Source organism: Stegodyphus dumicola, chromosome 8 (genome assembly GCF_044657685.1).
Source record: "Stegodyphus dumicola isolate Sdum_Otavi_A_Nest chromosome 8, ASM4465768v1".
Lineage (NCBI taxonomy): Eukaryota > Metazoa > Arthropoda > Arachnida > Araneae > Eresidae > Stegodyphus > Stegodyphus dumicola.
The window spans coordinates 170,348,322-170,374,451 of NC_140775.1; the positions used below are offsets into that span (position 1 = coordinate 170,348,322).

General features: G+C 35.8%; 1 protein-coding gene across 1 annotated transcript in view; it reads left to right on the plus strand.

Moving 5' to 3' along the window:
* The first annotated feature begins 986 nt into the window (after window positions 1-986).
* LOC118182268 (xaa-Arg dipeptidase-like) overlaps window positions 987-26,130 on the plus strand; it is a 28,588-nt gene continuing 3,444 nt past the window's right edge. The window contains exons 1-5 of the mRNA XM_035351588.2: window positions 987-1,249; window positions 13,639-13,790; window positions 17,123-17,272; window positions 20,888-21,029; window positions 23,647-23,895. Coding sequence (XP_035207479.1) covers window positions 1,030-1,249; window positions 13,639-13,790; window positions 17,123-17,272; window positions 20,888-21,029; window positions 23,647-23,895 — 913 coding nt within the window. The 5' untranslated portion in view covers window positions 987-1,029. The remainder of the gene's footprint in view (window positions 1,250-13,638; window positions 13,791-17,122; window positions 17,273-20,887; window positions 21,030-23,646; window positions 23,896-26,130) is intronic.

Sequence of the window (26,130 nt, forward strand, 5' to 3'; positions counted from 1 at the left end):
TTTAAAAACAGCACAGTAGCATATGTTTAGAATTTCCAATGCCGTATTAAAGTGTTGGAATACATTTTTCTATTCTTTTCAAGTCTTTTGTCATTCATCATATCAATGTTCCCTTTTTTAGCAAGATGGGTTGCAAAACTTTTTTCTCCTTTTTATTATGTCGGCAGGTCTACTGTCTTAAAGTGTACTTTTTATTATGTGTGTATTGTGTATTCACTTTATTAAATATCATGTTCGCGTTAAATATCCTACTCTTACACATATTCAATTCACAGCAAAATCAGAAAATATTTAAAAACAGCCTATGTTTAGAATTTTGGATAAACACTCTCGCGCGCTGGAGATAATTATTTTTTCGTACAGTGTTGCCATTGCTCGCTTTAAAACCGTTGAGATTTTAATCAAAAGTTCGCTAAACTTTTACAAAATATGAAATAGATAATAAAATAAATTCTAAATTCAAAATTTAGGATTCCAGAAGTCTATGTGCGGATGAAGGACAACAGTTCTAAATTCGGGCTTTCAGGTGCTCATTATCGGGTGGAGGACTACATTATTCAGAATTTGATGGCTCTAAGTCCCGTTGCTTTTTCACAATGCGAGAAACATGCCTAGATTCATGCATATTCCTTATTATTTAATTTCATTAAATATAATATAGGAAGATAATATTTGGTGACAATAATTTGAAAAATGATACAGCCGTTTATAGTGATTCGACGCAAAATGCCGTTTCGATACTAATATCTCATTCCGAACGTCCGTTTTGGGTTAAAAATGAATAAAAAAAAATTATACCGCTACCATTGATGACGTTTACAACCTGAAGATACATTTTCCTTTGTTTAATTAGAGATTTTTATCTCTTCAAACGCACAGCTCATGAAAAATTTCGCTAGCTGTGATTTTTTTTGCTCCTATATCTGATAGCGCTATGATAAGCCTAAACTGACTTGCTTTTTATACTATGATTCAAAGTGAACAAGTTCAGTAACGAGATAGAACCTGTGTTACTGAGAGGGAGTAGAAATGACAGACCAGGATTTTAACATTGTTTGTTCGAAAATAGATCAAGAAAAGGAATTCTTAAATTCCGTGAGTCAGGATATATGGAAGATGCCGGAAATTATGTTTAAAGAATTTCATGCACATGCTGTTCTCACGAGCGCTTTGGAAAAGAAAGGATTTAAAATTCAGAAGCATTACTTCATGCCTACTGCTTTTAGAGCTGAATTCTCTTCAAAATTAGGTAATTTTATTCCTTTATAATTTAGTGATTGTAGATACATATTTATACATTTATAATTTAGTGATTGTAGATACATACATTCAAAATTCATTTTAGAATATTAGCTTATTATTCTGAAGGCATTGAGAATATTGTAATGTGAAATAATATTACAGTATTTCTCTTGGATTAAACTTCTTAATATTATTAAAATTAATTCTGTATAAAAGAAATTTTGATTATATATATATAAATTTAATAAAATAAATTATATATGGTTTAAAATAATATATATAATAATAATAATTAAATTCATAATTATAATAAAAGTAATAAAATAAAAAAACATCTCAAAGGTTTCAGATTTTAAATTACGGGCAAAAAGGCGCTTTTTTAACATTTTGTGTGTTACCTTTATTTATTAAATATCATGTTCTTTGCACTTAAACCATAAAATTATGTTTAAGAGCAATATCGCAGAATAATTTTAAAATGAGCATATCTTTAGAATTTTCGATACACAGTCTCGCGCGCTGGAGATAAAAATGTTTTTTTCTGAGCCTTTGCTCGCTTTGGAATCCTTGAGTTTGTTAATAAAAAAATCGTTAAAGTTTTACAAAATATGAAGTCGATTATAAAACAAATTCCAAATTTCAAATTTGGCTTCCAGATGCCCATATTCGCAGGAGGATTATGTTATTCAAAATTGGATGGCTCTAGGTACCGTTGTTTTATCACAATACGAGAAATATACATACATTTATGCAGATTCTTCATTTATTTAATTTCTTTAATATAATAGAAGACGATAATATTTGGTGGCAATAATTTGAAAAGTGAAACAACACTTATAGTGAATCAACGCAAAATGCCAAAGCAAAATTAATAGTCCTTCTGGGCAAACTGCCCCTTTCGACTAATAAAATAAAAATTTTGTTTTTAGTTTTTACCCTCATACATATACATTATACATACTAAAGAAATGATAAATTATAAATTTAATTTACTTTAAAAAACTTCCCTCAATGGCAATTTTATTAACAGGAAATCGCCAAAATTATAATTCAAACATAATTGAATCAAAATTGAAACGAAAACAAGTTATTACAACAAAGAAAATACACACAATATTAAAAAACGAATTCTATATTTTAATATTATCAACCACTAAATCATTGAATATTACTGAAAAGTACTGTCAACTATTTTTCAATATCGTGTATAGTTTGTTTTTGTTTTATTAGCTTGTTTTTGTTTCAGTTTTGATTTAATTGTTTTTGAATTACAACTTTTGAGGTTTTCGTATTAGGAAATTTGCCATTGAGGGAGGTTTTAGTTCTATTTAATTTATCTATTTCTTGATTATTTAATTAATTTCACAGCACACTGAGCGACCTTAATAACATTTATTCACAAATATTTATTAATTAATATTTTCAAAATGATCTTTAATGTGTTTATATATATATATGTAATAATAAAATTCCATAGTCAAGAATACACTTAAATTTCTAACTGTATGTTCTTTTCATTTTTATTGGCGACGTTGCCTTATTTGAAAGTACGTGGAATTAAATTCACAGCCCCGTAGTCAAGTTGTTTTTCCCGCCTTTTCTACACGTACAGTTATAGAATGTTCAGGAAGTATTTAAAGCGAACTGAATTGGCTGACGAGGCTGACGTAATTTTTTTGGAAGCTCCGCCTTTCCAGAGGCTATAAAAAGACTCGCAAAAGGAATATCGGGGCTTTTTCTTTAATGTAACAATGCAGTAAACTTCATACAAAAAGTTATTAGTAATTCTTTTTTTATTTACTCCGGATATCTGATTTTGTAACTGCTATTTTCGCCTGAAATATAATAAATGGATCCCTTTTTTTTTTAAACTTATCGTCTGATATAATTTAACCTACGACAAAAGCTGGTACATCACATATATGTAATAACTTCAGAACGTTGGTGACGTCATATTGATGCGAGATGAAGTAGTTTGTAGTCAAGTATACACAAAAGGAAGAAGCTTGCAGTCATAGCCCAAATAAATTATGTCTTCTATTCTCGTTCAGAAACATTTAATTAAGTAAACACAAATAAACTGGAGTAGTAAGCGCCTCTACTCTAGAACTTTGTACATTTGTGATATTGCGATAAGAAAAGTAGCAGCAGACGAAGAAACATCAAAAACACGTGCTACGTTTTCAAAACCGAAATTCCTTGCTCAGAATGAACTGGTTTCAGTTTTGATTGAATCCGTATTGGTTAATTTTGAGGTTTTAAAATTACAGTTGGCTAAAGCGTTATGTAAGCTATCTGCGCATGTACATTATTGACAAGAATCATATGACGGCGATTAATTTCGAAATGATGTAGCTTACAGAGGTTTATTATAAGCAGTTACTATTTTTAGAATGTAAAGGGAAAATATACAAATTACGAAAGAGGGTTAAAGGCGCAACGCAAATTGAAGTTACTATTTACGTATTTTACGCATTTGTTTATCTTACATAACAGCAGCCAGCAGTAAGTTGAGAGAAGCGAAGTGGAAAAGCGAATCCAGAATATCCAAGTTGAAATCTTAGTTCACAGTGAAGTAGTTATTATTTAAAGTTTGCTCGTGGTTAAAAAAAAAAAAAAAAAGATTTCAGTATTGGTTGTTAAACATATCGATTCCCAAACCTGAAGGCCTACCAGCGGCCGAGCGGTAAAGTCGCTGAACAGTAGTAGTTCGGTCCGAGGTTCGAATCCCGCGAACGAGCTGGCTGGATGGGCGTTTTCGTGGTTTTCCCTATGTGTAACGTGTATACGAGCCAGTTTCTCTTAGAAAGTCCTCCACGAAGGCATCCCTTCCCTTAGGCAGATAGCCCTCGAGGCTTTGCCATTATCACACACACACACCCAAATCTGAAATCAGAGTACTCCTTACTTATATTATGTAAGAACCGTATGATGACTATCAATTTTAAAATAACGCAGTTTGGAGAGGTTTATTATAAGCAATTATTATTTTTGAAACAGAAAAATGCAAATACTGGAAGAATTAAAATAAAGATTCAAAAGATTATTGCAAATTCAAGTTAGAATTTTGCCTTATATATTTTTATTTTACACACAAAAAAGGCAAAATTGGACGCTACTATCAAGCTTTTAATCATATGATCTTTCACTTTAAATTAACTATGCTTATCAGTAGTCAGTGTGAGACATTTTGAAAACAATTTATATGTTTTAGCCCTTTTCTCGCTTTTTGGTATCAAAAGAATTTTTAATAGGACATTTGATTTTCATTTGACACGGTCTCAGTTTGGCGATTTCATCGTCTGTGCAAATAAAATATTCGACTTCTGCAAAGAAAATCATATTACGTTAATATACATTAACCCTACTTTAAGTATTTAGATTTAAGGCTGTCATTCGTATATTGTTATTGAACAACTGAAGTCTCACCCGTTTGTATACGAAAACATGGAAAATGCATCTCTTATTGTGATTAGCAATTCCGTTAATATATTCAAAACTCTGTAAAATAATATTTTTAAATGAAGAAATGGATCCAAATATAGTCAACACAAATTATAAAAATTATTAAACTACAGAGAAATTTCTCCAAAAGAATTCTGTTGCGTGTGTACGGGTTCGTAATAGACTGAACGCAGAAGCCCGATAAGGTTAATAAAATTAATTTTATCAAAAGGAATATTTCAGAATTCTGGAATTTTCCACAGAAATACTCCTATAAATGTCACAGTATCACACAGTGCAATCAGTAGTTACATTTCAAACTACTAAAAACGTTAAACACAACGCACTGCAAAGTTCATCTAAACAAAAAGCTAACTCGGATATCTCAGTTCACGCGTAACTAAACAACTCGCAACAATAATAACTAAACAACTGAGAGCAGATATTCTCTCTTCGGCCTTAAATAATTTTCAACCGGCTGAGAGATATTTCTAGTACTTTCTGCTTCTCGAAATTACTGTAAAGCAGTGAGAATGTGGGATTACGGTTATAGCTAACATAGTGGTAACAGTATATTTACCACAGTAGTGTAACTCGAAATAATGCAGTGAAAATTCTTCTCTATAAAACCGAGAAAAAACTATTGAAACTGGCACCAATTCTACGCTAACATTAATTTTGCCCTCATTTGATAGAAAGTTTTCCTGAAGATGAATTACAGGAATGGCGTTTGACTTGGCAGCATTAAGTGCATGTGGTTTTAATTATGGTACAGAACTAGTCGAAAAATTATGAGTAAAATACAGTAACTTATTAACAGATAAAACAGCTGTTTCTCACCAATACAATGACTTTAAATTTGCCATGAATAAACAAAAATAAGTGTAATCTGATAACAAATTTTTCAGAAAATGGTAATGTTTTCGGAAAATGGTAATGTTTTTATTACAGAATAAAATTTTTCCAAACTTTCAAAATTAATGAATGTTGGCGGAACATATTTGGCATCTAAATTTGACTGTAAACGAGGTTTCAGTTAAATGAATTGATTTATAAGTAAATATATAAATCGTTTGAAAGACAAATAAGTTAGACATGTTAACGAGAATAAAATTGTATTTAAGTAGTGGAAACATTATAAATTCGGATCGTATATATGCGAAATGGTTAAATTTTAAAGACAGATGAGAATTAATTTAACCATTTGGCGGTTGCGAAATTAAATAATTCTTTTTCCCCAAATACAAGCGATATCTGCCAGTCGTTAAATTTGTAATGCGTGCTTTTTCGGTTGCACTATGATGCGTTACTGGAACGGAAGCTGAGCTCATTGATGACCATCAAAAGATTAATATATCTTTATGTAAACATAGCATTTATTTATTTATTTTTGATAAATCTGAGTATTATTAGTATTTGAGTTAAGCTATATTTGAGTAAGTAATTTGTTATGCTTACATATATACTGAAGTGACAAAAGTCATAGGATACCTCCTAATATTTTGTCGGTCCTCCTTTTGCCCGGCGAAGTGCAGCAACTCGACGTGGCATGGACTCAACAAGTCGTTGGAAGTCCCCTGCATGAATATTGAGCCATGCTGCCTCTATAGACGTCCATAATTGAGAAAGTGTTGACGGTGCAGGGTTTTGGGAACGAATTGACCTCTCGATGATGTCCCATAAATGTTCGATGGGATTCATGTCGGGAGATCTAGGTGGCCAGATCATTCGCTGGAATTGTCCAGAATGTTCTTCTAACCAATCGTAAACGATTGTGGCCCGGTGACATGGCGCATTGTCATCCGTAAAAATCCCATCGTTGTTTGAGTACGTGAAGTTCATGAATGGCTGTAAGTGATCTCCAAGTAGCTGAAGGTATCCATTTCCAGTCAATGATCGGTTCAGTTGCACCAGAGGACCAAGTCCATGCCATGTAAAATCATCCCAGACCATTATGGAACCACAACCAGCTTGAACAGTGCCTTGTTGACAACTTGGGCCCATGGCTTCGTGGAGTCTGCGCCACACTAGAACCCTACCATCAGCTCTTTACCAACTGAAATCGTGACTCATCTGACCAAGTCACGGTTTTTCATTCGTTTAGGGACCAACCGATATGCTCACGAGCCCACGAGAGTCGCTGCAGGCGATGTCGTGCTGTCAGTAAAGGCACTCGAGTCGGTCTTCTGCTGGCATAGCCCAAGGAAGACAAATTTCGCCGTACTGTCTTATCGGACACGTCCTTCGTACGTCCCACATTGATTTCTGCGGTTATTTGACGCAGTGTTGCTTGTCTGTGAACATTGACAACTCTACGCAGACGTCGCTGGTCTCGGTCGTTAAGTGCAGGTAGTCGGCCACTGCGCTGTCCATGCTGGGATGTTATGGCTGAAATTAGATACTCTCGGCACACTCTTGACACTGTGGATCTCGGAATGTTGAATTCCCTAACGATATCCGAAATGGAATGACCCATGCGTCTAGCTCCAACTACCATTCCGCGTTCAAAGTCTGTTAATTCTCGTCGTGCGGCCATAATCACGTCAAAGCCTCTTCATATAAATAACTTGAACACAAATGAAAGCCCTGCCAAAGCACTTCGCATTTATACATTTTCTACGCGATACTACTGCCATCTGTATATTTGCATATTGCTATCCCATGACTTTTGTCACTTCAGTGTATATTAATGCATAATACATTAATTTTTATCATTAACAAATATTTTTAATATATATGTTTATGAAAATAATGCATGTTATTAAAATATAATTAATTTAAATATAAAAGTAAGAGTAAAAAATAAAAGACGTACAAGCAATTCTACGGATTAATATTCGGGCTATGCGGGGACCACTGTGTCCCACTTTTGTAACGTTCAAGAAACCAATGTAACGCTACCTATACATTGCAAATCTCATATAAGAAATCAATAACAACATTCGTACTGTGTTACGAGGGTTCCTTGTTGCGTGAGACACTGAAAGTGTAAAAGAAGACCTGTTGTCGTTTTTAAGTGTGCGGGCTCGGGATGGCCATCGTCGATTTTTCTCCAGCATGGAGCCAGTCGCCTCCCACAATCTGTGAATGGTTTGCTTGCAGAGAGCTTATCTTGTACCAAAGTGTGGAAGAAAATCTCTTTGCGTGGCCAAAAAACGTTTTGGTTCTTCAAAAAATATAATAGCTTTCGCCTTATGTTCAACACTCAGTCGAATATTATCAACTCACTTTCAAACTATTGTTTCGCGGTAGATACTATAGTGAAACGACGTCCGATACTGCATCTTTCTGATATCTACTCGATTGCTAATGAACAGAAACATCGCAAAACACTTTTTTAATATTTAATATTTAATATTAAAGTTTTACATGCTGGTGAATTCGTGTCACTTTGTTTTTCATTGCACAACTTGTCTCGAAAGACATCACAATGCGCCCCACTTTGTATTGTCTTGCATTTTCGAAGAACTGCTGCTTTGTCAACAAGGCAAACAACTCCATACAAAGTGCTTGTTAGTGTACTTTAGAACCTTATCTTAAGTTGGATATATTTGTGTCACCTTTGTTCTTAATTCTATGACAATATTAAGATTAAAAGCCAGATAACTAATAGTGTAACATGCTTATTACTCCACAGCACTATGTGCAGACTCGACGTTACGCATTTTGCCGCCTTGCGCACACTCTGCGGGTTTTAAATTCTACTGCTCGGTGCCATCCTACATCATAAAAGGTTTACCACCCTTAAATTCTGCTTTCCAAAGCGACAGCACTGGTTGCACTAGCTTTCTTTCTTTCGCCATCGACGGAACAGCTGGCCCATTGTGTTTGGTGTTTTTCAGCCTGTTGGATCCCGTCGATGGAATTAAAAATAAATAAATAAATAAATATAAATAAAGAATTTAATGCTGTGTCCTCCAGGAACTGGCCACGCTAAACGAGGAACATTGAAAGAAGGACCAGAACATAGAAAGAAGGTGCATGCATGGTGGGGACTGCTGAGACTAAGAGGAACACTTTTCAATATTATGGTACATTGCTCAAAAAAATAAATAAATGGGACAGTCCTATATCTCCCGATCTACTGGGCCGATTGACAAAATTCAAATTGCGTTCTTCATGTCTCGAAAGCATGACTTAGGATATATATTAGATTTATATATAACACTATTCTAACATAGGTATTTTGACACAAAATCGAACTTTTTCTGAAATAACATACCAATTTTTTTACATATTTCGATTCTACTACTGAAATTACGCCTAAATATGAAGTTTTGTAAAATTTGGAGTGAAATTTACGGAGAAAATCACAAATTTATGTTGGCACTTTTTTTTCAGTTTGTGCCAAGAATAGTTCACTTGGCGAACTTCTTAATATATGGCAACCTTGTTTCCTTTCCCGTGAGAGGAAAAAAAGTCACCATCGTTCCTTCACATTGCTCAGCGTTTGGCATACTTGAGAGGAATTTTCTCAGTTTTACAAAATATGTATATTGATACTTATAGGAACAATAGAAACAACGATTTAGAGGCCAGAAGGTTTGAAATTTTCTGAAAAGTTATTTTTTTTAATTAATGAAAAATTAATTTTCTGAAGTTATATTTTAGCATTTTAGTTTAAATATTCAAGATAATACCATTGTAAATATTAATACTTATTATCGGAAGATTAAAAGATTGAGTGGTATCAGGTGATTACTGGGGACTGAATTTTTAGTACTCAGAAAAGAATTTGAGTACTGAAAAGTAGACAAGGTTGTAGAGTTCTTCACTTTTTTTGTACTAAAATGAACATCGAGGAACCTAATGAACTGTTAAGAGACTTATCATTGAGTTCAAATAACAAAAGCCAAAGACTCAAGAAAGGTTAACTACCCTTCACTCAGATGAACAGTTGGCCCCTTTCTCGAACTTACCTCAAAGTCTCCACTTGGGCTTTAACTCAGAATAAGAAATTAGAATTAGTACTAACTAAGAGACATAGCAGAAGCTAACACGATTATCTTGCGTAGTTGGCCGTTAATTGAAACTAGCCGGCGTAATACAAAAGGCAATACAATACAAAAGACAATATACAAAAGGCAAAATACAATATCAAAAGGCACGTAATACACGGCCCAGAGTAACAGCTTCGAGACAGATTTAGCCCGAACGCAAACATGTGCTTCTTAGGATGCCTAACTCTCTTTCACGAAGTAAGCTGAACCTCCTTTACGCAATTCTAAAAGCTCATTCTAGTAGGAAGTTGTAAGTAGAAACAAGAATCGATAGGAAATCACACTGAAATTAAAATAATTGTTATAAAATTAAAATATATCTTACGAGGTTCTAGAAAAAGATTTATGTTCAATAGATTTTCTTCAAAACTCTTCCCGATGATGATGATGTCATCCAGGTATATCAGACAGGCTTCGTAGGAAAGACTTTTTAAAATAGTCTCCATGAGACGTTCGAATGTTGACGGCGCATTATATAGTCTAAACGGCATCACCTTGAACTGCTAAAGTCCCTGTCCGGTAGTAAATACCGTCTTTTTTCGGTCATTGTGATGGGTTTTCACCTGCAAATATCCACTATTTAAATCAAGTGTCGAAAACCATTTGCACCCAGAAACAGTGCCCAGAATGTTGTCAGTTTTAAGAAGAGAGTAGCAGTCCTTCTTCGTAACCTCGTTCAACGGGCGCTATTCAACGCAAAATCTAGTTGAAACATATTTCTTTCTGACCAGGACGATGGGTGATGCCCATGGTCTTGCTGAAGGCTCGATGACTTCGCTTTCTTGCATGCCCTTTAAAAATGTTAGTACCTCTTCCTGTTTAGCTATCGATGTTGCTTAATTGGTGGACAAACCCAGGTATCGATTCTCTGCTTCGAGACAGATTTAGCCCGAACGCAAACATGTGCTTCTTAGGATGCCTAACTCTCTTTCACGAAGTAAGCTGAACCTAAGCTAGCGTCCAGATAAGTTTGCTTTCCAGTTGTTGATCCAATTATTTTCTGATGATGGTAACGTTGGCTGCTGTATCGAACTTAACTGTCAAACTGGCTCGAACCACGTCAAAACGATGAGCGCGAGAAAACATCTTGAGGATCGTGAATAACACGTTCCTCAGCATTCCTCTCTTCATCGTTTAAATGTGCATTCTACACAATACTTCGATATAATGCTCTCTACACGGGCACGGATTTTGGGATGTCACTATTTCGTTTAACGCTGGTTACTGGAGAACACGCTGCAACCACTTCACCTTTCTTAATAACTCTGGCCTTGTCAGCTACATTGGGAACTCTCACCGGGATAACGGTCCTCGATATGTCGGTGAGTCGTATGGCTACTGCTACTCCTTTCGGGCTGTTAAAATTTTTGGGATATTCCATGACGCCGTAGCGGAAATTTCTATTTTCGGCTATGGATACAAGAAGTAAAATTACTGTTCTTGCTGGTATTGTGATATCGTCTTGAGCTATGATTTTGTGGACAGATTTAACTCCTTTGTCATTAGTTCCGAATAAGACTATGTCCTCAAAGGCAAAATGCAGCTCGTTATTTTTAAAATTGTATTTCCTTAGAAAGTCCAATCCGAAGTATACAAGGATTTGTGTAATCTCTGCCACGTGTGCCGTGTGAAGGCAGACGGCACTTCCAACGTGATGTTAACGTCTAACTTTTCCGTTGATGTCGAGCTTCTCGCCGGACACAGTCGGCAAGATAATGCACGGTGGCGTCCAGATAAGTTTGCTTTCCAGTTGTTGATCCAATTATTTTCTGATGATGGTAACGTTGGCTGCTGTATCGATGGTCATATTGCAGAGAACTCCATTGATATGTCCCATGATGAAGAATCCATTACTGCCGCTACTCGCTGCAGAAATCTTAAGTGCTTTAAAATGAAGCTTCTTAATATCTGGCAACCTCCGCCCCTCGAGGAGGAGAAGGCCCATAATTAGTCTTAACGGAGCGGTCTTAACTTGCATACCCTAGGAAGTTCTGCAGTTCCTTCGTATGTACCCTTCAGCACCATAGTTCCATCACATTATGGCCGCTTTCTTGTCACTTATGTTCCGTCTCAAGGCATTGATCTCTAAACGAGCTGTTATTTGATCCACGGGCTTTTGGACTTGAGCAGCTCTGATTGGGTGGCGGGCTCTACGAGTTGCTTGCCGGGATGCCTCGAATTTCATGGCGTACACTAGAGCGCATTTTGAGTCCTTGACAGTCGCAATTCGAAGAGCTATCCCGGATGCCGTCGATGAAGCACAGCAGGGACAGGCTTTCTCTTGTTTCTGTCGGGCATTCCAAAAAGTCGAGATGAGACAGACTTTCTACATCCATGGCAAATTTTTAGAGTATTTCCGTGGACTTCTTATGGCGGAATTTTAATTTAACCTTGCTGTAATCTTTTAAATACTTCTCGCCAAAGCGTAGCTCCAACGCGCCGGATAGAACTTCGAAGTCTAGTATCTGGTTTCTGGAAGAGTATGAAGAAAATCCGCAGCGTCTGCTCTCAGATAATCGGCAAGACGGCGGACCTTAGCCTAGGAATCCCATCCATTCGCATCCGCCGCTATAGAAAATTGTGTCTTATATGCTTGCCAGGAGGTCTTTCCATCATACGTGGGTAGCTTCAGAAAGGGACGAGCAAAGCATGGGTAAAACTTTAAAACCTCCAGTATTGCTCCCTGCCATTGCTACGAATTTCTTCAAGGAATCATGTCCTTTGGCAACCGCTGAGACCCTGACATCAATTTGTTGTTCGATTTGTTGGTGAACTGCAGAAACCTTTTCTTCAATTTCTTCAACTCCGTTTTCAACCGTGTCAATTCTGTCTTCCATAGCTTCAAATTTTTTTTCGATTATGCAGGTGATTTCTCTTTTCATTTCCTCTGCGCACTTTCATTTCTCCTTTAACAGCTTTCATGTCTTCTTAAAAATTTTCTTGACCCACTTCCATCTTTCTTTAACGGAATCTTGGCTCACATGCATTTCTTATTTAATAGCTTGCGTTTCATCTTTAACGGAATCTTTCATCTCTTCTTTAAATGCAGCAAAAGCTGCCACCAGCTGTCTTAACTGCTCCTCAATCACTCTTGTTAGTGGTATTCAGCCCCATTTCTGACACCAAAAAGTGTTGCGTTCCTATAGCTCTGTAATAGATTGAATGCACAAATCTGATAATAGGTTAATAAAATTTATTCTTACCAAAAGAAATAAATCAGAACGCTGGAATTTTCCTTAGAGATATTCGTACAGGTATTCACAATATCACGCAATATATTCAGTAGTTATACTTCAGTATACTAAAAGCGTTAAAATAGAACGCAATGCAAAGCGTATCTAAAGAGAAGGCCAACTCGGATTTCTGAACTCAAGCGGAAATAACAACTCGCAACAACAGTAACTAAGCAACTGCACTCAGATGCTCTTTCTCCGAAGTTTATAGCTTTCAACCGGTTGCGAGATATTTCTAGTAATTTCTGCTTCTCGAGATTTCTGGATAGTAGTAAGAGGCAGGAATTACGGTTACAGCTAACATAGTGGTCAATTACATTTATTCAATCTCAATACAAATTACCGAGATATCCATTTACTCAATGTTAAATGCAGGTGCCCCTGTATTTTCACTTTTCCGGCACAGCTTTCTCTTAAAATTTGTCTCGCGCTGCATAGCACGAGGAAATACAACAATTTTAATTATAATTCTACTAAAATTATATATCTAAATACAAAACTTGTAAGAATATTATTCATGTGAGAAATTTAGGATTTCCTGGGGAAAACCAATTAATAAAGGGTCAATAAAGCAGTCTGTCTTCAGGATGTTAGTAATAGCTTTATTACTGAAAATATTGAATTTTCATGAAAATACAGAATATACAGCCAACGTATATTTACCATATTTTCTAGAAAACTGTCATCCCACGTTTTTGTTTTTTGTTTGTTCTTTTTAGATGGTGGCCCGTCTGTTGCAATTCTGCTTGAATATGATGCCTTGCCGGAGATAGGCCACGCTTGCGGCCATAACCTCATTGCGGAAGCAGGGCTGGCTGCCAGCATAGCGATAAAGGCAGTCATGGAAGCAGATCCTCAGTTAGTTGGAAAGGTAAGATTCTTCAAGAAGAAGGTATTAGACACTAATTTTAAGCCACTTATTTGAGTGCTCTTTTGATCACATGGCTGATCTGTAGACTGTTGGGCTCACCAGCGGCCGAGCGGTAAAGTCGCTGAACACTGGTAGTTCGGTCCGAGGTTCGAATGCCGCGAACGGGCTGGCTGCATGGGCGTTTTCGTGGTTTTCCCCATGTGTAAGTTTCCCTTAGAAAGTCCTCCACGAAGGCATCCCTCCTCTTAGGCAGATAGCCCTCGAGGCTTTGCCATACTCACACACACACACAATCTAGACTGTTGAAATTTTCAGTAATCAACAGAATCTTAAATTTCCATACGTCTAGAATAAATTAGATATGAAAATATCATGAGAAAATTAGAAATTATTTTTTCTCATTTATCAATTAGATTCCGATTTAACAAATCCGGATTTAAAAGTTTTCCTGTGAGGGAAAAAGCAAAACATCTTGGTTGAATAGCAATTTGTTACCTTTAAATAAACTGTAAACAATTTTTAAATTTTTTCATTTTTGAATTTTTAAGAAAATTGTCTGAAAGTGAACTGATTTAAGCACTATATTTTAAAACATATCTAAGACTTATTTGCATTTAAGCTAGAATGATACGCTGTTCAAGTACTGTTGGAGAAAAGGTGTTTTTTTCCTCATTAAACTGTGCAATCGAATTACAGATTAGGATTATCGGAAAAATTTGGTCTTTTAAAATGAAACACGGAAAACTCTTGATCACAGATTCACTTGAGCTAAAAAAAAAACCTTTTGCATACTCTTGTTCATCTCCCAACTAACGTGCATTGTTGTTCGTAGGACTGTAAATAAGTTACTGTACTCCTTCTGGAACTCATGTGTTTTTATAGGATTTTTTACCTGTGACATCTCCTCCCCCTTAACTTTCTGAACATTTTGATGCGCTATTTGAATACCTTCAATTTTATATGACCTTAATTATCTACTAAAATGTCACATAGTGTTTTCTCATCCTCGCACCTAAGTTTTGTACAGTTGTAGGGTTTATATTTATTTTAACTAACATTTATTTTAAGTTTAAACTATCTTTCCTGTCAAGCCTTACTTTCCCCTGGAATTGCCAATGCCAGAGTATGTAAATTTTAGTAGAACGCGCAAAGTATTCAAAATAGTCAGTGGAAGTATTCTGAGTTAAATAGAAGGGAAACGAGTTCGAAAGTGTGCTTTCTTGCTTCACGAGCGTGGAGGTGGATAGGTAGAAATTGAAGAACCACGCGTTTCGGCCTGTGTGCTTGCCTCGGCAGATAGTCGAATCTTTAAACTTAATATTCAGAAGTTTGCTGAAATATCAGCGGTATCTTAGAACGCGGTTAGGTTAGCTACGTTTAGAGAGCCTCGTAGGTAGTCACTTGTTATTATTCATTTTTAGTTTCTTATTTTTATTTTACCGCCGGGTCGGCGTAGTTTGTGAGCGTCAAGAGCACGCATCTGTAATTTCTAAAGTTGAATAAAAAGGGATTTAAACCCTTCTCAAGACTTTGTGTACTTTACAGTTCATAGCAGTCACCATTTTTGTTGCGTGCAGGTTGGGGCCGCGCAACATTACACAGTGATCTGCTCGGCCAATTACACTACAGACACCGATTCCAGGACTGTGAATATATTTTTTGCACGATATTAGATTGTATGTGTTTTGTACATCCTCTCTGATGTACCACCTTTTTGCCCAAATTTTACAGGACATTTTGATATACACTTGCAATATATCATGCGCAGCCGTCGCATTAATTAAAATCGAACTTTTGTGCAATTAGAATCTGTGATTTTTTCTGAAAACTTGTTTTTATTTGTAAAAGTAACAGTAATAATAGTATTATAAAAATAATAATTAAAACATTTTTTTCAAAACTTTTGTTTATATTCTTAATCTAAATATATCTTTAAGTTATTTATGTTCAGTCATTAGTATTATGTTTATATTGTGTAATATACATCACAAAGAAACATGTAAGAGAGTAGATGAAGAAAATCACTTTTTTTAAGGGGTAAAAGAAAAAGTTTGGGAATCTATGCTGAAAAGTATTCCTTGTTTAATCTTCCCATGCTATGGACAACTTATCGTCTTTATACTTTAATGTGAAGTTTAAATCTAAGAACATAGACACGATGTAAAAGTAAATTAAATGCATATTGTTGCGTCCGTACGGGTTCGTAATAAATTGGATGCAAACGTCCGATGAAAAGTGAATATAATTTATTCTTATCACAACAAATAAAACAAAGTGCTTAAATTTCAACATATATGCATGCGTACAATATTGCAATATCCAACAATAGTTATCTTTTAAACTACTCAAGCGTTCAACAGAACTTAATTAAAAACATAGAAAGCTAATCTGGTTTCACCGTGAATTCGCTACAGTAAACAACGACAGTTTTCTAAACAAATTGAATTGAGAAGTTTTGATCCCGCCTTTATAAGATTTTTAAATGTGCACGAGGATATTGTGGTATTTTCTCGATTTTTCCCGAAAAGCAAAAGCGTACAACTACGAGATATCTATTTATTAACCCCCTGGGCAGCCAGGGTTTTCGCTAAGAAAGCACAAATTTCCCAAAACTACTATGAGAACAAATTATTTTTTTGATTTTAATGTAAAAACTGTACTGGTATTTCATACCTGCATTTGTTTTCTTTTGATATATTGCCTTGATTTCGTTGACATATTTTAATATGCACGTATATATACGTTCTTACAGGTATCACAATAAATATTATAGGCCATATATATACGGCCTTGCCGCTTTTAAATGCGCCTGCCCCTATATTTTTAATTTTCCAGCTTAGCTTTCTCTTAATATTCGTCACGTGCTGCACTGAACGGGAAATAAAACAATTTTATTTATAATTCTACTAACATTAGCTACTTATATACCAAATCCGTAACAATATTTATACTACAACTTCTAAGTACAAACTAAAATTTAATAAAATGCATTCGCTGCCGATTAAGCGATCTTAAAGGTGCAAATGCTTAAATGTGGGCAAGATAACAAATATATTTAATGTTTGTTCAATCCGGCTACAACCACTTTCGAGCCCTTAGCATAAACGCTAGCAAATGCTTGGAAACAAATACCAATTCACAGCAGAATTTGCTATTCCTGGTGAGTTGCCAAAACTTTTCCACTAAATTACACGTTCTCTTGCTATTTAAAATCATCCTAATTTGCATTCTGATAAGGCTGATGGAGGACATAAAAGTTACAGAAAAGAAATTAACAGAAAAATAATGAGATATCTGAAATAAACCTTACAACATGGGTTATTTGATTGCAGCTGATTGTTCTGGGTACTCCAGCCGAAGAAGGAGGTGGAGGAAAGATCCGTTTGATCGAACTGGGAGCCTTCGAAGGGATAGACATAGCTCTGATAGTCCATCCAACCAAAGTGGACGTAGCTGATCCTCCCACATTATGCATAGTCAGGGTGAGTAATATTTTTTTCAGTTTCTTTCAAATTTCATAATATATCATCTAATTTGGTATAAATTTCTTTGTAGAGGCATCTGTGATAGAAATGTTTACATAACAAGATTTATGTGCCCATAATCTATGCTCGACAGATTCAAAACTGATACTCCTGCAAGGAGAAGTACGCGAGTTATCAAAAATTCCATATAAATGTTTACAATAAGAATGTGTGACGTACAATCTGAATACGGCCTGTAGAGATTCGGGGCTCTAGCACTGAATTTCTCGGAAACAGTATAAGCTAGAGCAAAACTGTACAAACATTTCGGTTCGGTTCTTATGTAACAACAATATCCGTTATTTCTGTCTAATAAAAGCAAACATTTTCTCTTTAAATTAAATTAAAAACCGCACGAAACTTGATGTATTATTACTTCGCAGATTTATACACATACAAACATAACAGGTAGCCACAAATGCAAGATTAAATAAAATGCATGATAGATAAACATAAATATTTTTACATAAATTGCATTAATTAAACGCTTAAATCAATAAGGAAAATTGATGTTCTATGGTGCACGAATATATAAAAACCAAATCTCAAACAAATAAACATAAACTCAGTTTTGGCCATTAAAATTACTGCACGAGGAGCGAAACCAAATGGAAAAATCTTATTTATTACATGTACGGAATATTACAGGAGAAAGGCGTGATTAAATTTGCAGGAGGTTTGGGGAAGACAGAGTGCAGAATTCAGTATAAAGAGCTGCCAGCTAGGCAGCAACAAAGGCTGTAATCCGGCTGGGCATGGAGTCGAACTGAACTTGGATTACAGATATAGGTACTTCATTCCATGTGGCTTCATCTGTATGGCAGAGGTGATCAACCGTAGTGACTGGCGAGTGGTGGTATGTCAGTCTCTCGACAACTCAGAACCAGATGTCTTCAGTGGTGAGAGATCTGGAGTAACATGCCGTGCTGTCAGGGCAACAATCGAACGCCCTTTGTATCGAGGAAGGTCAGAACAGCACAAGCAACATACTGTCATGCTTTTATTTTGTTGAAAGATGGCTCCAAGTAGATCTTGAAGGAAGAGTACAGGCCTTAACCCATCAGAAATGCAACGGCGGCTGTCCACAGTATAGAATAGACATGAATACGAAAGAACCGGGATCAATGGTATGCAGAATCACACCAACTTCTAGCTTGTATTACGATGGCGAAAGCAGTGCTCATTCTGGCTGGCAACGATGACGAATGCAGCGTTCGTTCAAGCTGGCAACTTTCGTTTTCCTTGGAGTATCCACACATGAGTACTTCCGTCATTCTGTAGGCAGAACTCGGATTCGTGCAGCGTCCAGTATCGTCGTTCGTTGCTCCACTGTAGGCATGCCTATCTTTGCTACAGCGTCAAGGAAACCGCAAAAATAGTCGCCGTGCTGTTAGTCCGTAGGTCTTCATACGTCACCGCACTCTTCATGCGAAGTTTCTGACTCAGATTATGTGAAGGGGTTGTACTTCTCGTACTTCCGAAGAGAACAACATGCTTATTCTTTCGGCCGTTAGAGGCCCCGGGCCTCTGAGATCTTACTTGATGTTCAGTATGATTGCCTGTTGCACCTATCTATTCTTTATTCACTTGACAATCATGGAATCCCCACGAATACGAACAAAATGATAAACCTCAGTCTCAACAGACCACGATCCTATCGCTGTCAAATTCCGACTCCTGTAAGGAGTTTCTCCTTCTTATAAATGGCACAAACATCTCCTTCTTACAAGTGGCATAACACGATCTTACACAAATAGCAAACGTTCAAACGCAATTTCCAAATGAGAAACTCGCTTTGAAATCTTTCTGTTTGTATGTAAAGTAGATGTCGTTACTCATGCCGCATACTCTATTTTCTGCGGTTTGGTTTCATTAAATTATGACAAAGCTCTCGAGGGTTATCTGCCTAAGGGAAGGGATGCTTTATGGAGGACTTTCTAAAGAAAACTGGCTCATATACCCGTTACACCGGGAGGAAATGACTAAAACACCCATGCAGCCAGTCAGTTCGCCGGGATTCGAACCCAGGACCGGACTACAGCGCCTTTACCTCTCGGCTGGTACTGCCTTTATGGTGTAGCAGTTTTGATGGCCACCAGAGTATTTAAAAAAAAATTACATCGTCTAATTCGAATAAAAATCAACTGGACTTCAGTAGCAGTCTTCTCAAAAAGAGAAATATTGTCCACTTTAAATTTTTCAATATTCGGTAAAAATTCATTTATTTATTTATTAATGATGATACAAATTATTTGACTTACGTAAATTTTGTATTTTCTCCATAACTAGAGCTTAACCTAGTCCGTTTATTATAGTGATATGATTGTAAATGGTAATATGCAGTACTAGGTTTCATATATTTTATAGATATTCTTTCCATTCATAATATATTTACTTTGTTTATTAAAGTACTCCTTCCGTTTATTCCTTTATTATTAGTCCAAAGGAGCTTTGTCCCTGAAGGACTATTATTTTCGTTTTGCGATTTTGCGTTGGTTCACTATAAATGTCCGTTTCACTTTTCAAACTGTTGTTACTAAATGTTAGAGTCCTGCATTAAACTTGAAGAAATTAAATAATGAAAAACCTGCATAAATGTATGTATATTTCTAGCATTGTGATAAAATAATGGTACATAGAGCCATCGAATTTTGAATGACGTAATCCTACTGCGAATATGAGCATGTGGAAGACCAAATTTGAAATTTGTTTTATGATCGATTTCCTATTTTTTAAAACTTTGACGAATTTTTGATTAACAAACTCAAGGATTTCAAAGCGAGCAATGGCAACCGTTGTACATAAAAAACATTTCTATCTCCAGCGCGTGAGACCGTGTATCGGAAATTCTAAAGATATGCTCAATTTAAAATTATTTTGCGATATTGCTCTTTAACTGAATTTTATGGTTTAAGTGCGAAGAATTTGATATTTAATAAATAAAGGTAACAGACAAAATGTTAAAAAAAAGTTCCTTTGGACGTAATTTAAAATCTGAAACCTTTCAGATTTTTTTCTATTTATTTTATATGTTTATTTAATTATACATTTATTTATTACTACAAACTCTAATGTTTCTAACAAATATTTCATTCATGACCGCTAGACGTCGCTAAACACTAGCAGTATGACCTGGATTTGATTCCAAGGAAGCAAACTGGTTGCATGATCACTTTTCCATTCCACATGTGTTACGATCCAGTTTTTCCTTCGAAACTTTCCCACGAAGGCATTCCTCCCCTCAGGCCAATTTCCCTCGTGTGCTTTGCCATAATCATATGAAACGAACAACCTAACGAATGTTTCTAAAAATTTGGCTGCTAATTTTTTGGAATTGCTGGGGATTTCAAAAAGCAGTTTTCTAGCATTTTTTTAAATAGTCATACAAGCAAATCTGGGCAACGTTATCCCATGAATTTTAAAGAAATCCTTAGCGTGTAGGACTTGATGCTAAAAATTCTTCGCGAAAAATTAATTTTCGCTTTCGTAAGAACTTGTGAAGATCGAATAGTAAGCTCAAATTTTGTTCTTTTGTGATTATCAAAGTTAGTCAAACAATGGAATATTTTTCAGGCAACGATTGACTACAAAGGGAAGGAAGCTCACGCTTCTTCTTATCCTTGGCTAGGAAGGAACGCTTTGGATGCCGCCGTCGCTTGTTACAATAATTTAGCTCTTCTCAGACAGCACATTAAACCGATGTGTAGGATTCACGGTAAGAATACACCATTTTGATTTTTCTTAAAGCTCTGTTAAACTTCCTGCATTGCATAGTATAAAAGTAACAAATGCCTTTTACAAAATTATTTATTGATCGGCAACTGGTAAATTTCCTCAAACTCTACTCTGAAAACTTTGATTTAGCTTTTGGAAATATCATATCATAAGATCACAAAATGTTGTCGAGATAACTATAGTATTAAAAAAAAATTTAAAAAGAAAAACTAAATGACAAATAAACTGTTAAATTAAAAAGAAAAAAACTAAAAAAATAGGAAGTTATAACATCTAAAAATCCCCAGTTTAATATGCATATTTATACCCATATATAAATAGTGTTACGAAATGTACAGGATCGGCGAGATAGCTTCCCCTCAAAGCAGTTTTAGGGTTGGCATAAAATGGCAAGGGAAGGCAGGGTTCCCACATTTGGAGATAAATCGCCCATTTGGCGACATTTAGCGACAAAATTGACGATATACCATGGACGGATGGAGAACCTTCTGGAACGAATTCTTACCGGTTTAGCCCAGAATGTTCTCGAACACAAGCCGAAAGCTATATAAAACCTGTTGGTCCGCAGTCAGTGTGTGTGTGCGTGTGTGCCTCGCATAGAGTGCGAGAGAGTCAGTATCGAGAGTGAGTGCCTCGTCTAGAATGCGAGTTTCTCGTCTAGCGAGTCAATCCCTGCGGAGTCGATCGAGTTGACAGCTGGGCAGCGAGTGCTGTGTGGGTCGTCGAGTGCACCGAAGGTGTCTCTTAGTGTATCGCGGTTAGTGCATCGTCGAGAGAGCGTGTTGAGCTCCGGGAACGACTGTTTTTTCCATATTTCAATTCTACGACTCCAATTATGCCTATTTATTAAATTTTGTAAAATTTGGTACGAAATTTACGAAGAAATTCAAAAATTTAACTTGGGGCATTTTTTCAGTTTGAGCCAAGAATAATTCATTTGGCGAACTTCTTAATTTATGGCAACCTATTTTCCTTTCCCTTCCATTGTGCACGTGCGGAAAAAAAATCCACTTCGTTCCTACCTTTTTACATTATTGGATGAGCGGAAACAAGTCCCATCGTTCCTACTTTCAAATAATTTTAACAAAGTGTGTTAAACCACATTTTCGCTATTATCGCTTTCAATAAATATGCCAAATTTCAAAACGCTCATATATATATATTCACGTATATCTTCGGAAATTTTGAATAAAAAGCTATGCTTAGAAATACATCTAATTTAAGATGCTCGTAAAAATTTTATACGTTATAATTCAAAATGTTTTTCGAAAAAGTTACCAAAATAAATATATTTGGAATGAACCTAAATTTCGAACTGTGTAGGAAGGAATCAAATAATTTTCGTAAAAAAAAAAAAAAAAAAAAAAAAAAAAAAAAACAATACTGATAAATACACACCAAATTGAATTAACGATGAGGAGCTAAAATTTTGAGAGCTAATTTTTTAAAAACTACTCGTGCAATTTTTACAAAACTTGGCAGTTTGATATAATTTAAGTCATAGAATTGAAATATGGAAAAAAATTGGCGTGTCATTTCAGAAATAAGTCCGATTTTTGAGTCAAAATACCTATATTTGAACAATCCTATATATAAGTCTAATACAGATCCTAAGTCGCGCTTTCAAGATATGAAAAACGCAATTTGAATTTCGTCAACCGGCCCAGTAGAACGGGAGATATGGAACTGTCCCTCCTCCCCCCCTTTTTTTGTCACCAGGACATTTAGTTACCGGGACATTATTGCATATTTTTGTCCAAAATGTCAGCTAAACGTGCTTCGGTTAAACTAGTTGTCCGTTAAATCCGTTAAATGCATTGTTGCTTAACTAACCTGGAGATTAAATGTCCTGTCGGCTAAGTAGTTGTTGCTTAAGAGCCCGCAACTCAATTTCTTAACTAGCATAATCACATTGCATTAATTAAAATTAAAGCGTCGTTGCCTGCCTGAGCGGTTAGTGGAAGTTACTAGTTTGCCACTGGCTACTACAAATATTCTTCAACAAAACTGAATATTTTTACATCATTTTCCTCTATACATAAATAGGATTCAACATAAATGCAATTAGTTACTTTATATTAATCTTTTAGTGCGTGCGTATGTGATGTTTTCCTTGAGAATAATATGCATATTTGTTTCATAGATTATGAAGTTCAATACACTTTTACTTAGTATGAAACCAAAATCATTTTTGAGATCGAAGAGCATATTTAATATCATGAAAGAAAAGCTAACAATATAATTCGTATATCAGTAAATAAAATTTAGCCAATTGTTTAATTTTGCGCGAAAAATTGCGTTGTATGTTTTGCTTTCAGTAATACAAGTACTTTTAATTGTATAAACATTATTGAAATAAAATACCATAATTGTAAAAAAAAATAAATTAACTGACTTGTATTAAATTTGTTTTTTTTTTTTAATCGCAATAAAAAATGTCTAAAACAGTAAACCTTTTGAAGAATCTAGATGTCCCAATAAAACTGAGGGGGGGATGTAACTGAATTATCCAGATGAGTTGCAGTTACAGATAGTCAGAATATTCGGAGTTTTACTGTATTTATGGAATATTAAATTTTTATTTTTCTTCAATTTAGCTGTGATCACGAAAGGTGGTGTCATACCCAATGTCATTCCAGCAGATACAAGCTTAAGCCTCTTCGTCCGGGCCCCCACTATAGGAGAACTCAGAGAACTGCGAACCCGAGTCGAAACTTGTATAACGAGTGCTGCAACCGCAACTGGATGCGAAGTAATTTACAATTTCTCAGAGCAGGATGCTTATGAGAACTTAAAGACGAACAAAGTTCTGGGGGATTTATATCAGAAATTTGCAGAGCGCCTGGGTCAGTAACACTTCAACATATTTTTTCTGGTATTATAGCTTTAATGTGAGTAATATAATACTTTATTTTCAGCAGGTTTAAATTTAACAACTCATCATTAATAAAGAAATTTTTCTGTGACTTTTCCATCAATACTCTGTCCTATGACTGTGGTAGATGTGAGTTGGTGTTGTTGGTTTTCAACTTTATGTTCCATATGAAAAGCTTGATTTGGTTCATTTGATTATGGGAAATCACTCGAGGGCTATCTGCCTAAGGGAAACATGCCTTCGTGGAGGATTTTCTAAGGGAAACTGGCTCGTATACACGTTACACATGGGGAAAGCCACGAAAACGCAGGCAGCCCGTTCGTAGGATTTGAACTCCCAACGCGAAAAGCATTTTGAGGTAACTGACATCATCATTATCAATACGCCGAAAACATATATCTGTATTCTATTATTCAAGAAACATTTTTATTTAATTGAAAGAAATGTTTTGGGAAAAAATATGATTTAGAGGACTGTAATAAGATAGCTTGTGTTTGGAAATTTTCAGGCATTTAAAGAGATACGCAGATGCCTATTATTTTGTAATACTGATAAAATTTAGATATATGCTAGCCGCCCAATCGGTATATCGGCTAGTGATTCTGACTGCTGTACTAAAAGGCCCGTGTTCGAATCCCGGAGAAGTCATGGATGTTTGTATTGTGTCTCTGCGGAATGGGGGCACTCTAAATATGAGGAGAGCCGAAAGTCCTCTCGATAGGTTGATGATAGGGAAGGAGTGATGGGAGTCTTCCTCAAGTGGGTCATTCTATCAAAATTGGGGCGGAACTGAGATGTCAAGTCGTACTGTTAACTGTATTTTACTGAACCGTACCAGTCGCACTGAACTGAGCTGAGAAGCCGTACTGTCACCTGTACTGTGTTCAAAGCTGTTGCCAATGATAGAACAGTCTTGCACTCATTGCTACGATGAATTTCGTGGGCTTTTTCTGATGTTAAGTGATAAGTAAGTGAGATAAGTTACAACAAACAAGTGAGATAAGTTACAACAACAACCGCAGATATATGCTGTCTTATTTATCTATACATATATAATGGTAAATCGAACTTTGTTGACATCTGTAGACGAATTATGTTTTCTATTTTGCGTTCTAGATGTAAACGTTTCTTACTGTTAAATCCTTATGGTGTACATAGCTCTGCTTTATAAACTCAGCTTTTTTCATACGTCAGAAGATAAAGAAATACCACGTAGTTTGATTTGATTTAACGTCATGGCCCAGACACACCTAATTAAACCAATGTTTATCTATAGGGTCGCAAAGAGACTAGCTCGTGCATTGCGACCGTCCAAAAGTAAACAGAGAGAGAGATTTTTACTTTTGACTTACGTCATATTATCGGGTCCGGTATATTAGGTATTCCTTTCGGAAGAAATTAGAGGAAATCGAATGATAGGACATCCTTGACATCATAATGAAGGAACGTTACACGGAGCATTTCCTTGGCACAAAACTAGCATTTAAGCTTTATTTACATTTAGTATACAGCATTATAATAATTTATTCATGGATGCTGTCAAAACACAAACTACTCACCTTTTTAGTTATTGTCTTGTGGCGCTTGTTAATAAGTGTAGATCAAAAGACGTCACTTACTGGTACTTTTGATACTGCTGGTACCTACATGAAAAGCAGAAAGCAACGTTTTTATTTACAGTACTTTTATAGTTTTCCAGAAACCAGCGACAGCTGCTAACAGTAATACATATTACATAACATACATAATACATATTACATATACAGCCTCAAATATGTAACAGTAATACATACTTGAGGGCGCTGAAGCATAGAATGTCATAGATTTTTCAAAAGCTATTCTTATTTTACAAATCCTTAAAATAGAGAAAATGATCCTGTGTCGAACCGTTATTGGAATACACAAAAGTCTAAAATGTGATATTTCTCTACCATCAGAGAGAAGTATTGTGAAGTGGTAGGCTGTCACGATCATTTTGAGCAGGCGACAAGCCTACTCAGCGCCGTCTCGAAGAATAAAGCCTGAGCCAACACCTCCTAAGTAGTTACAGAAGTATAATTATCCAGGAGGTATTGGCCTACCTTGGTCTATTGCTTGCCCCCTCTTCGAAAAGACTGCGTGCTGGCCAGACGATATAATGGCTAGAGTCGCTGACTGCCGTGCCGAAAGCCCTGATTTCGGATCCCAGAGAAGACATGGATGTTTG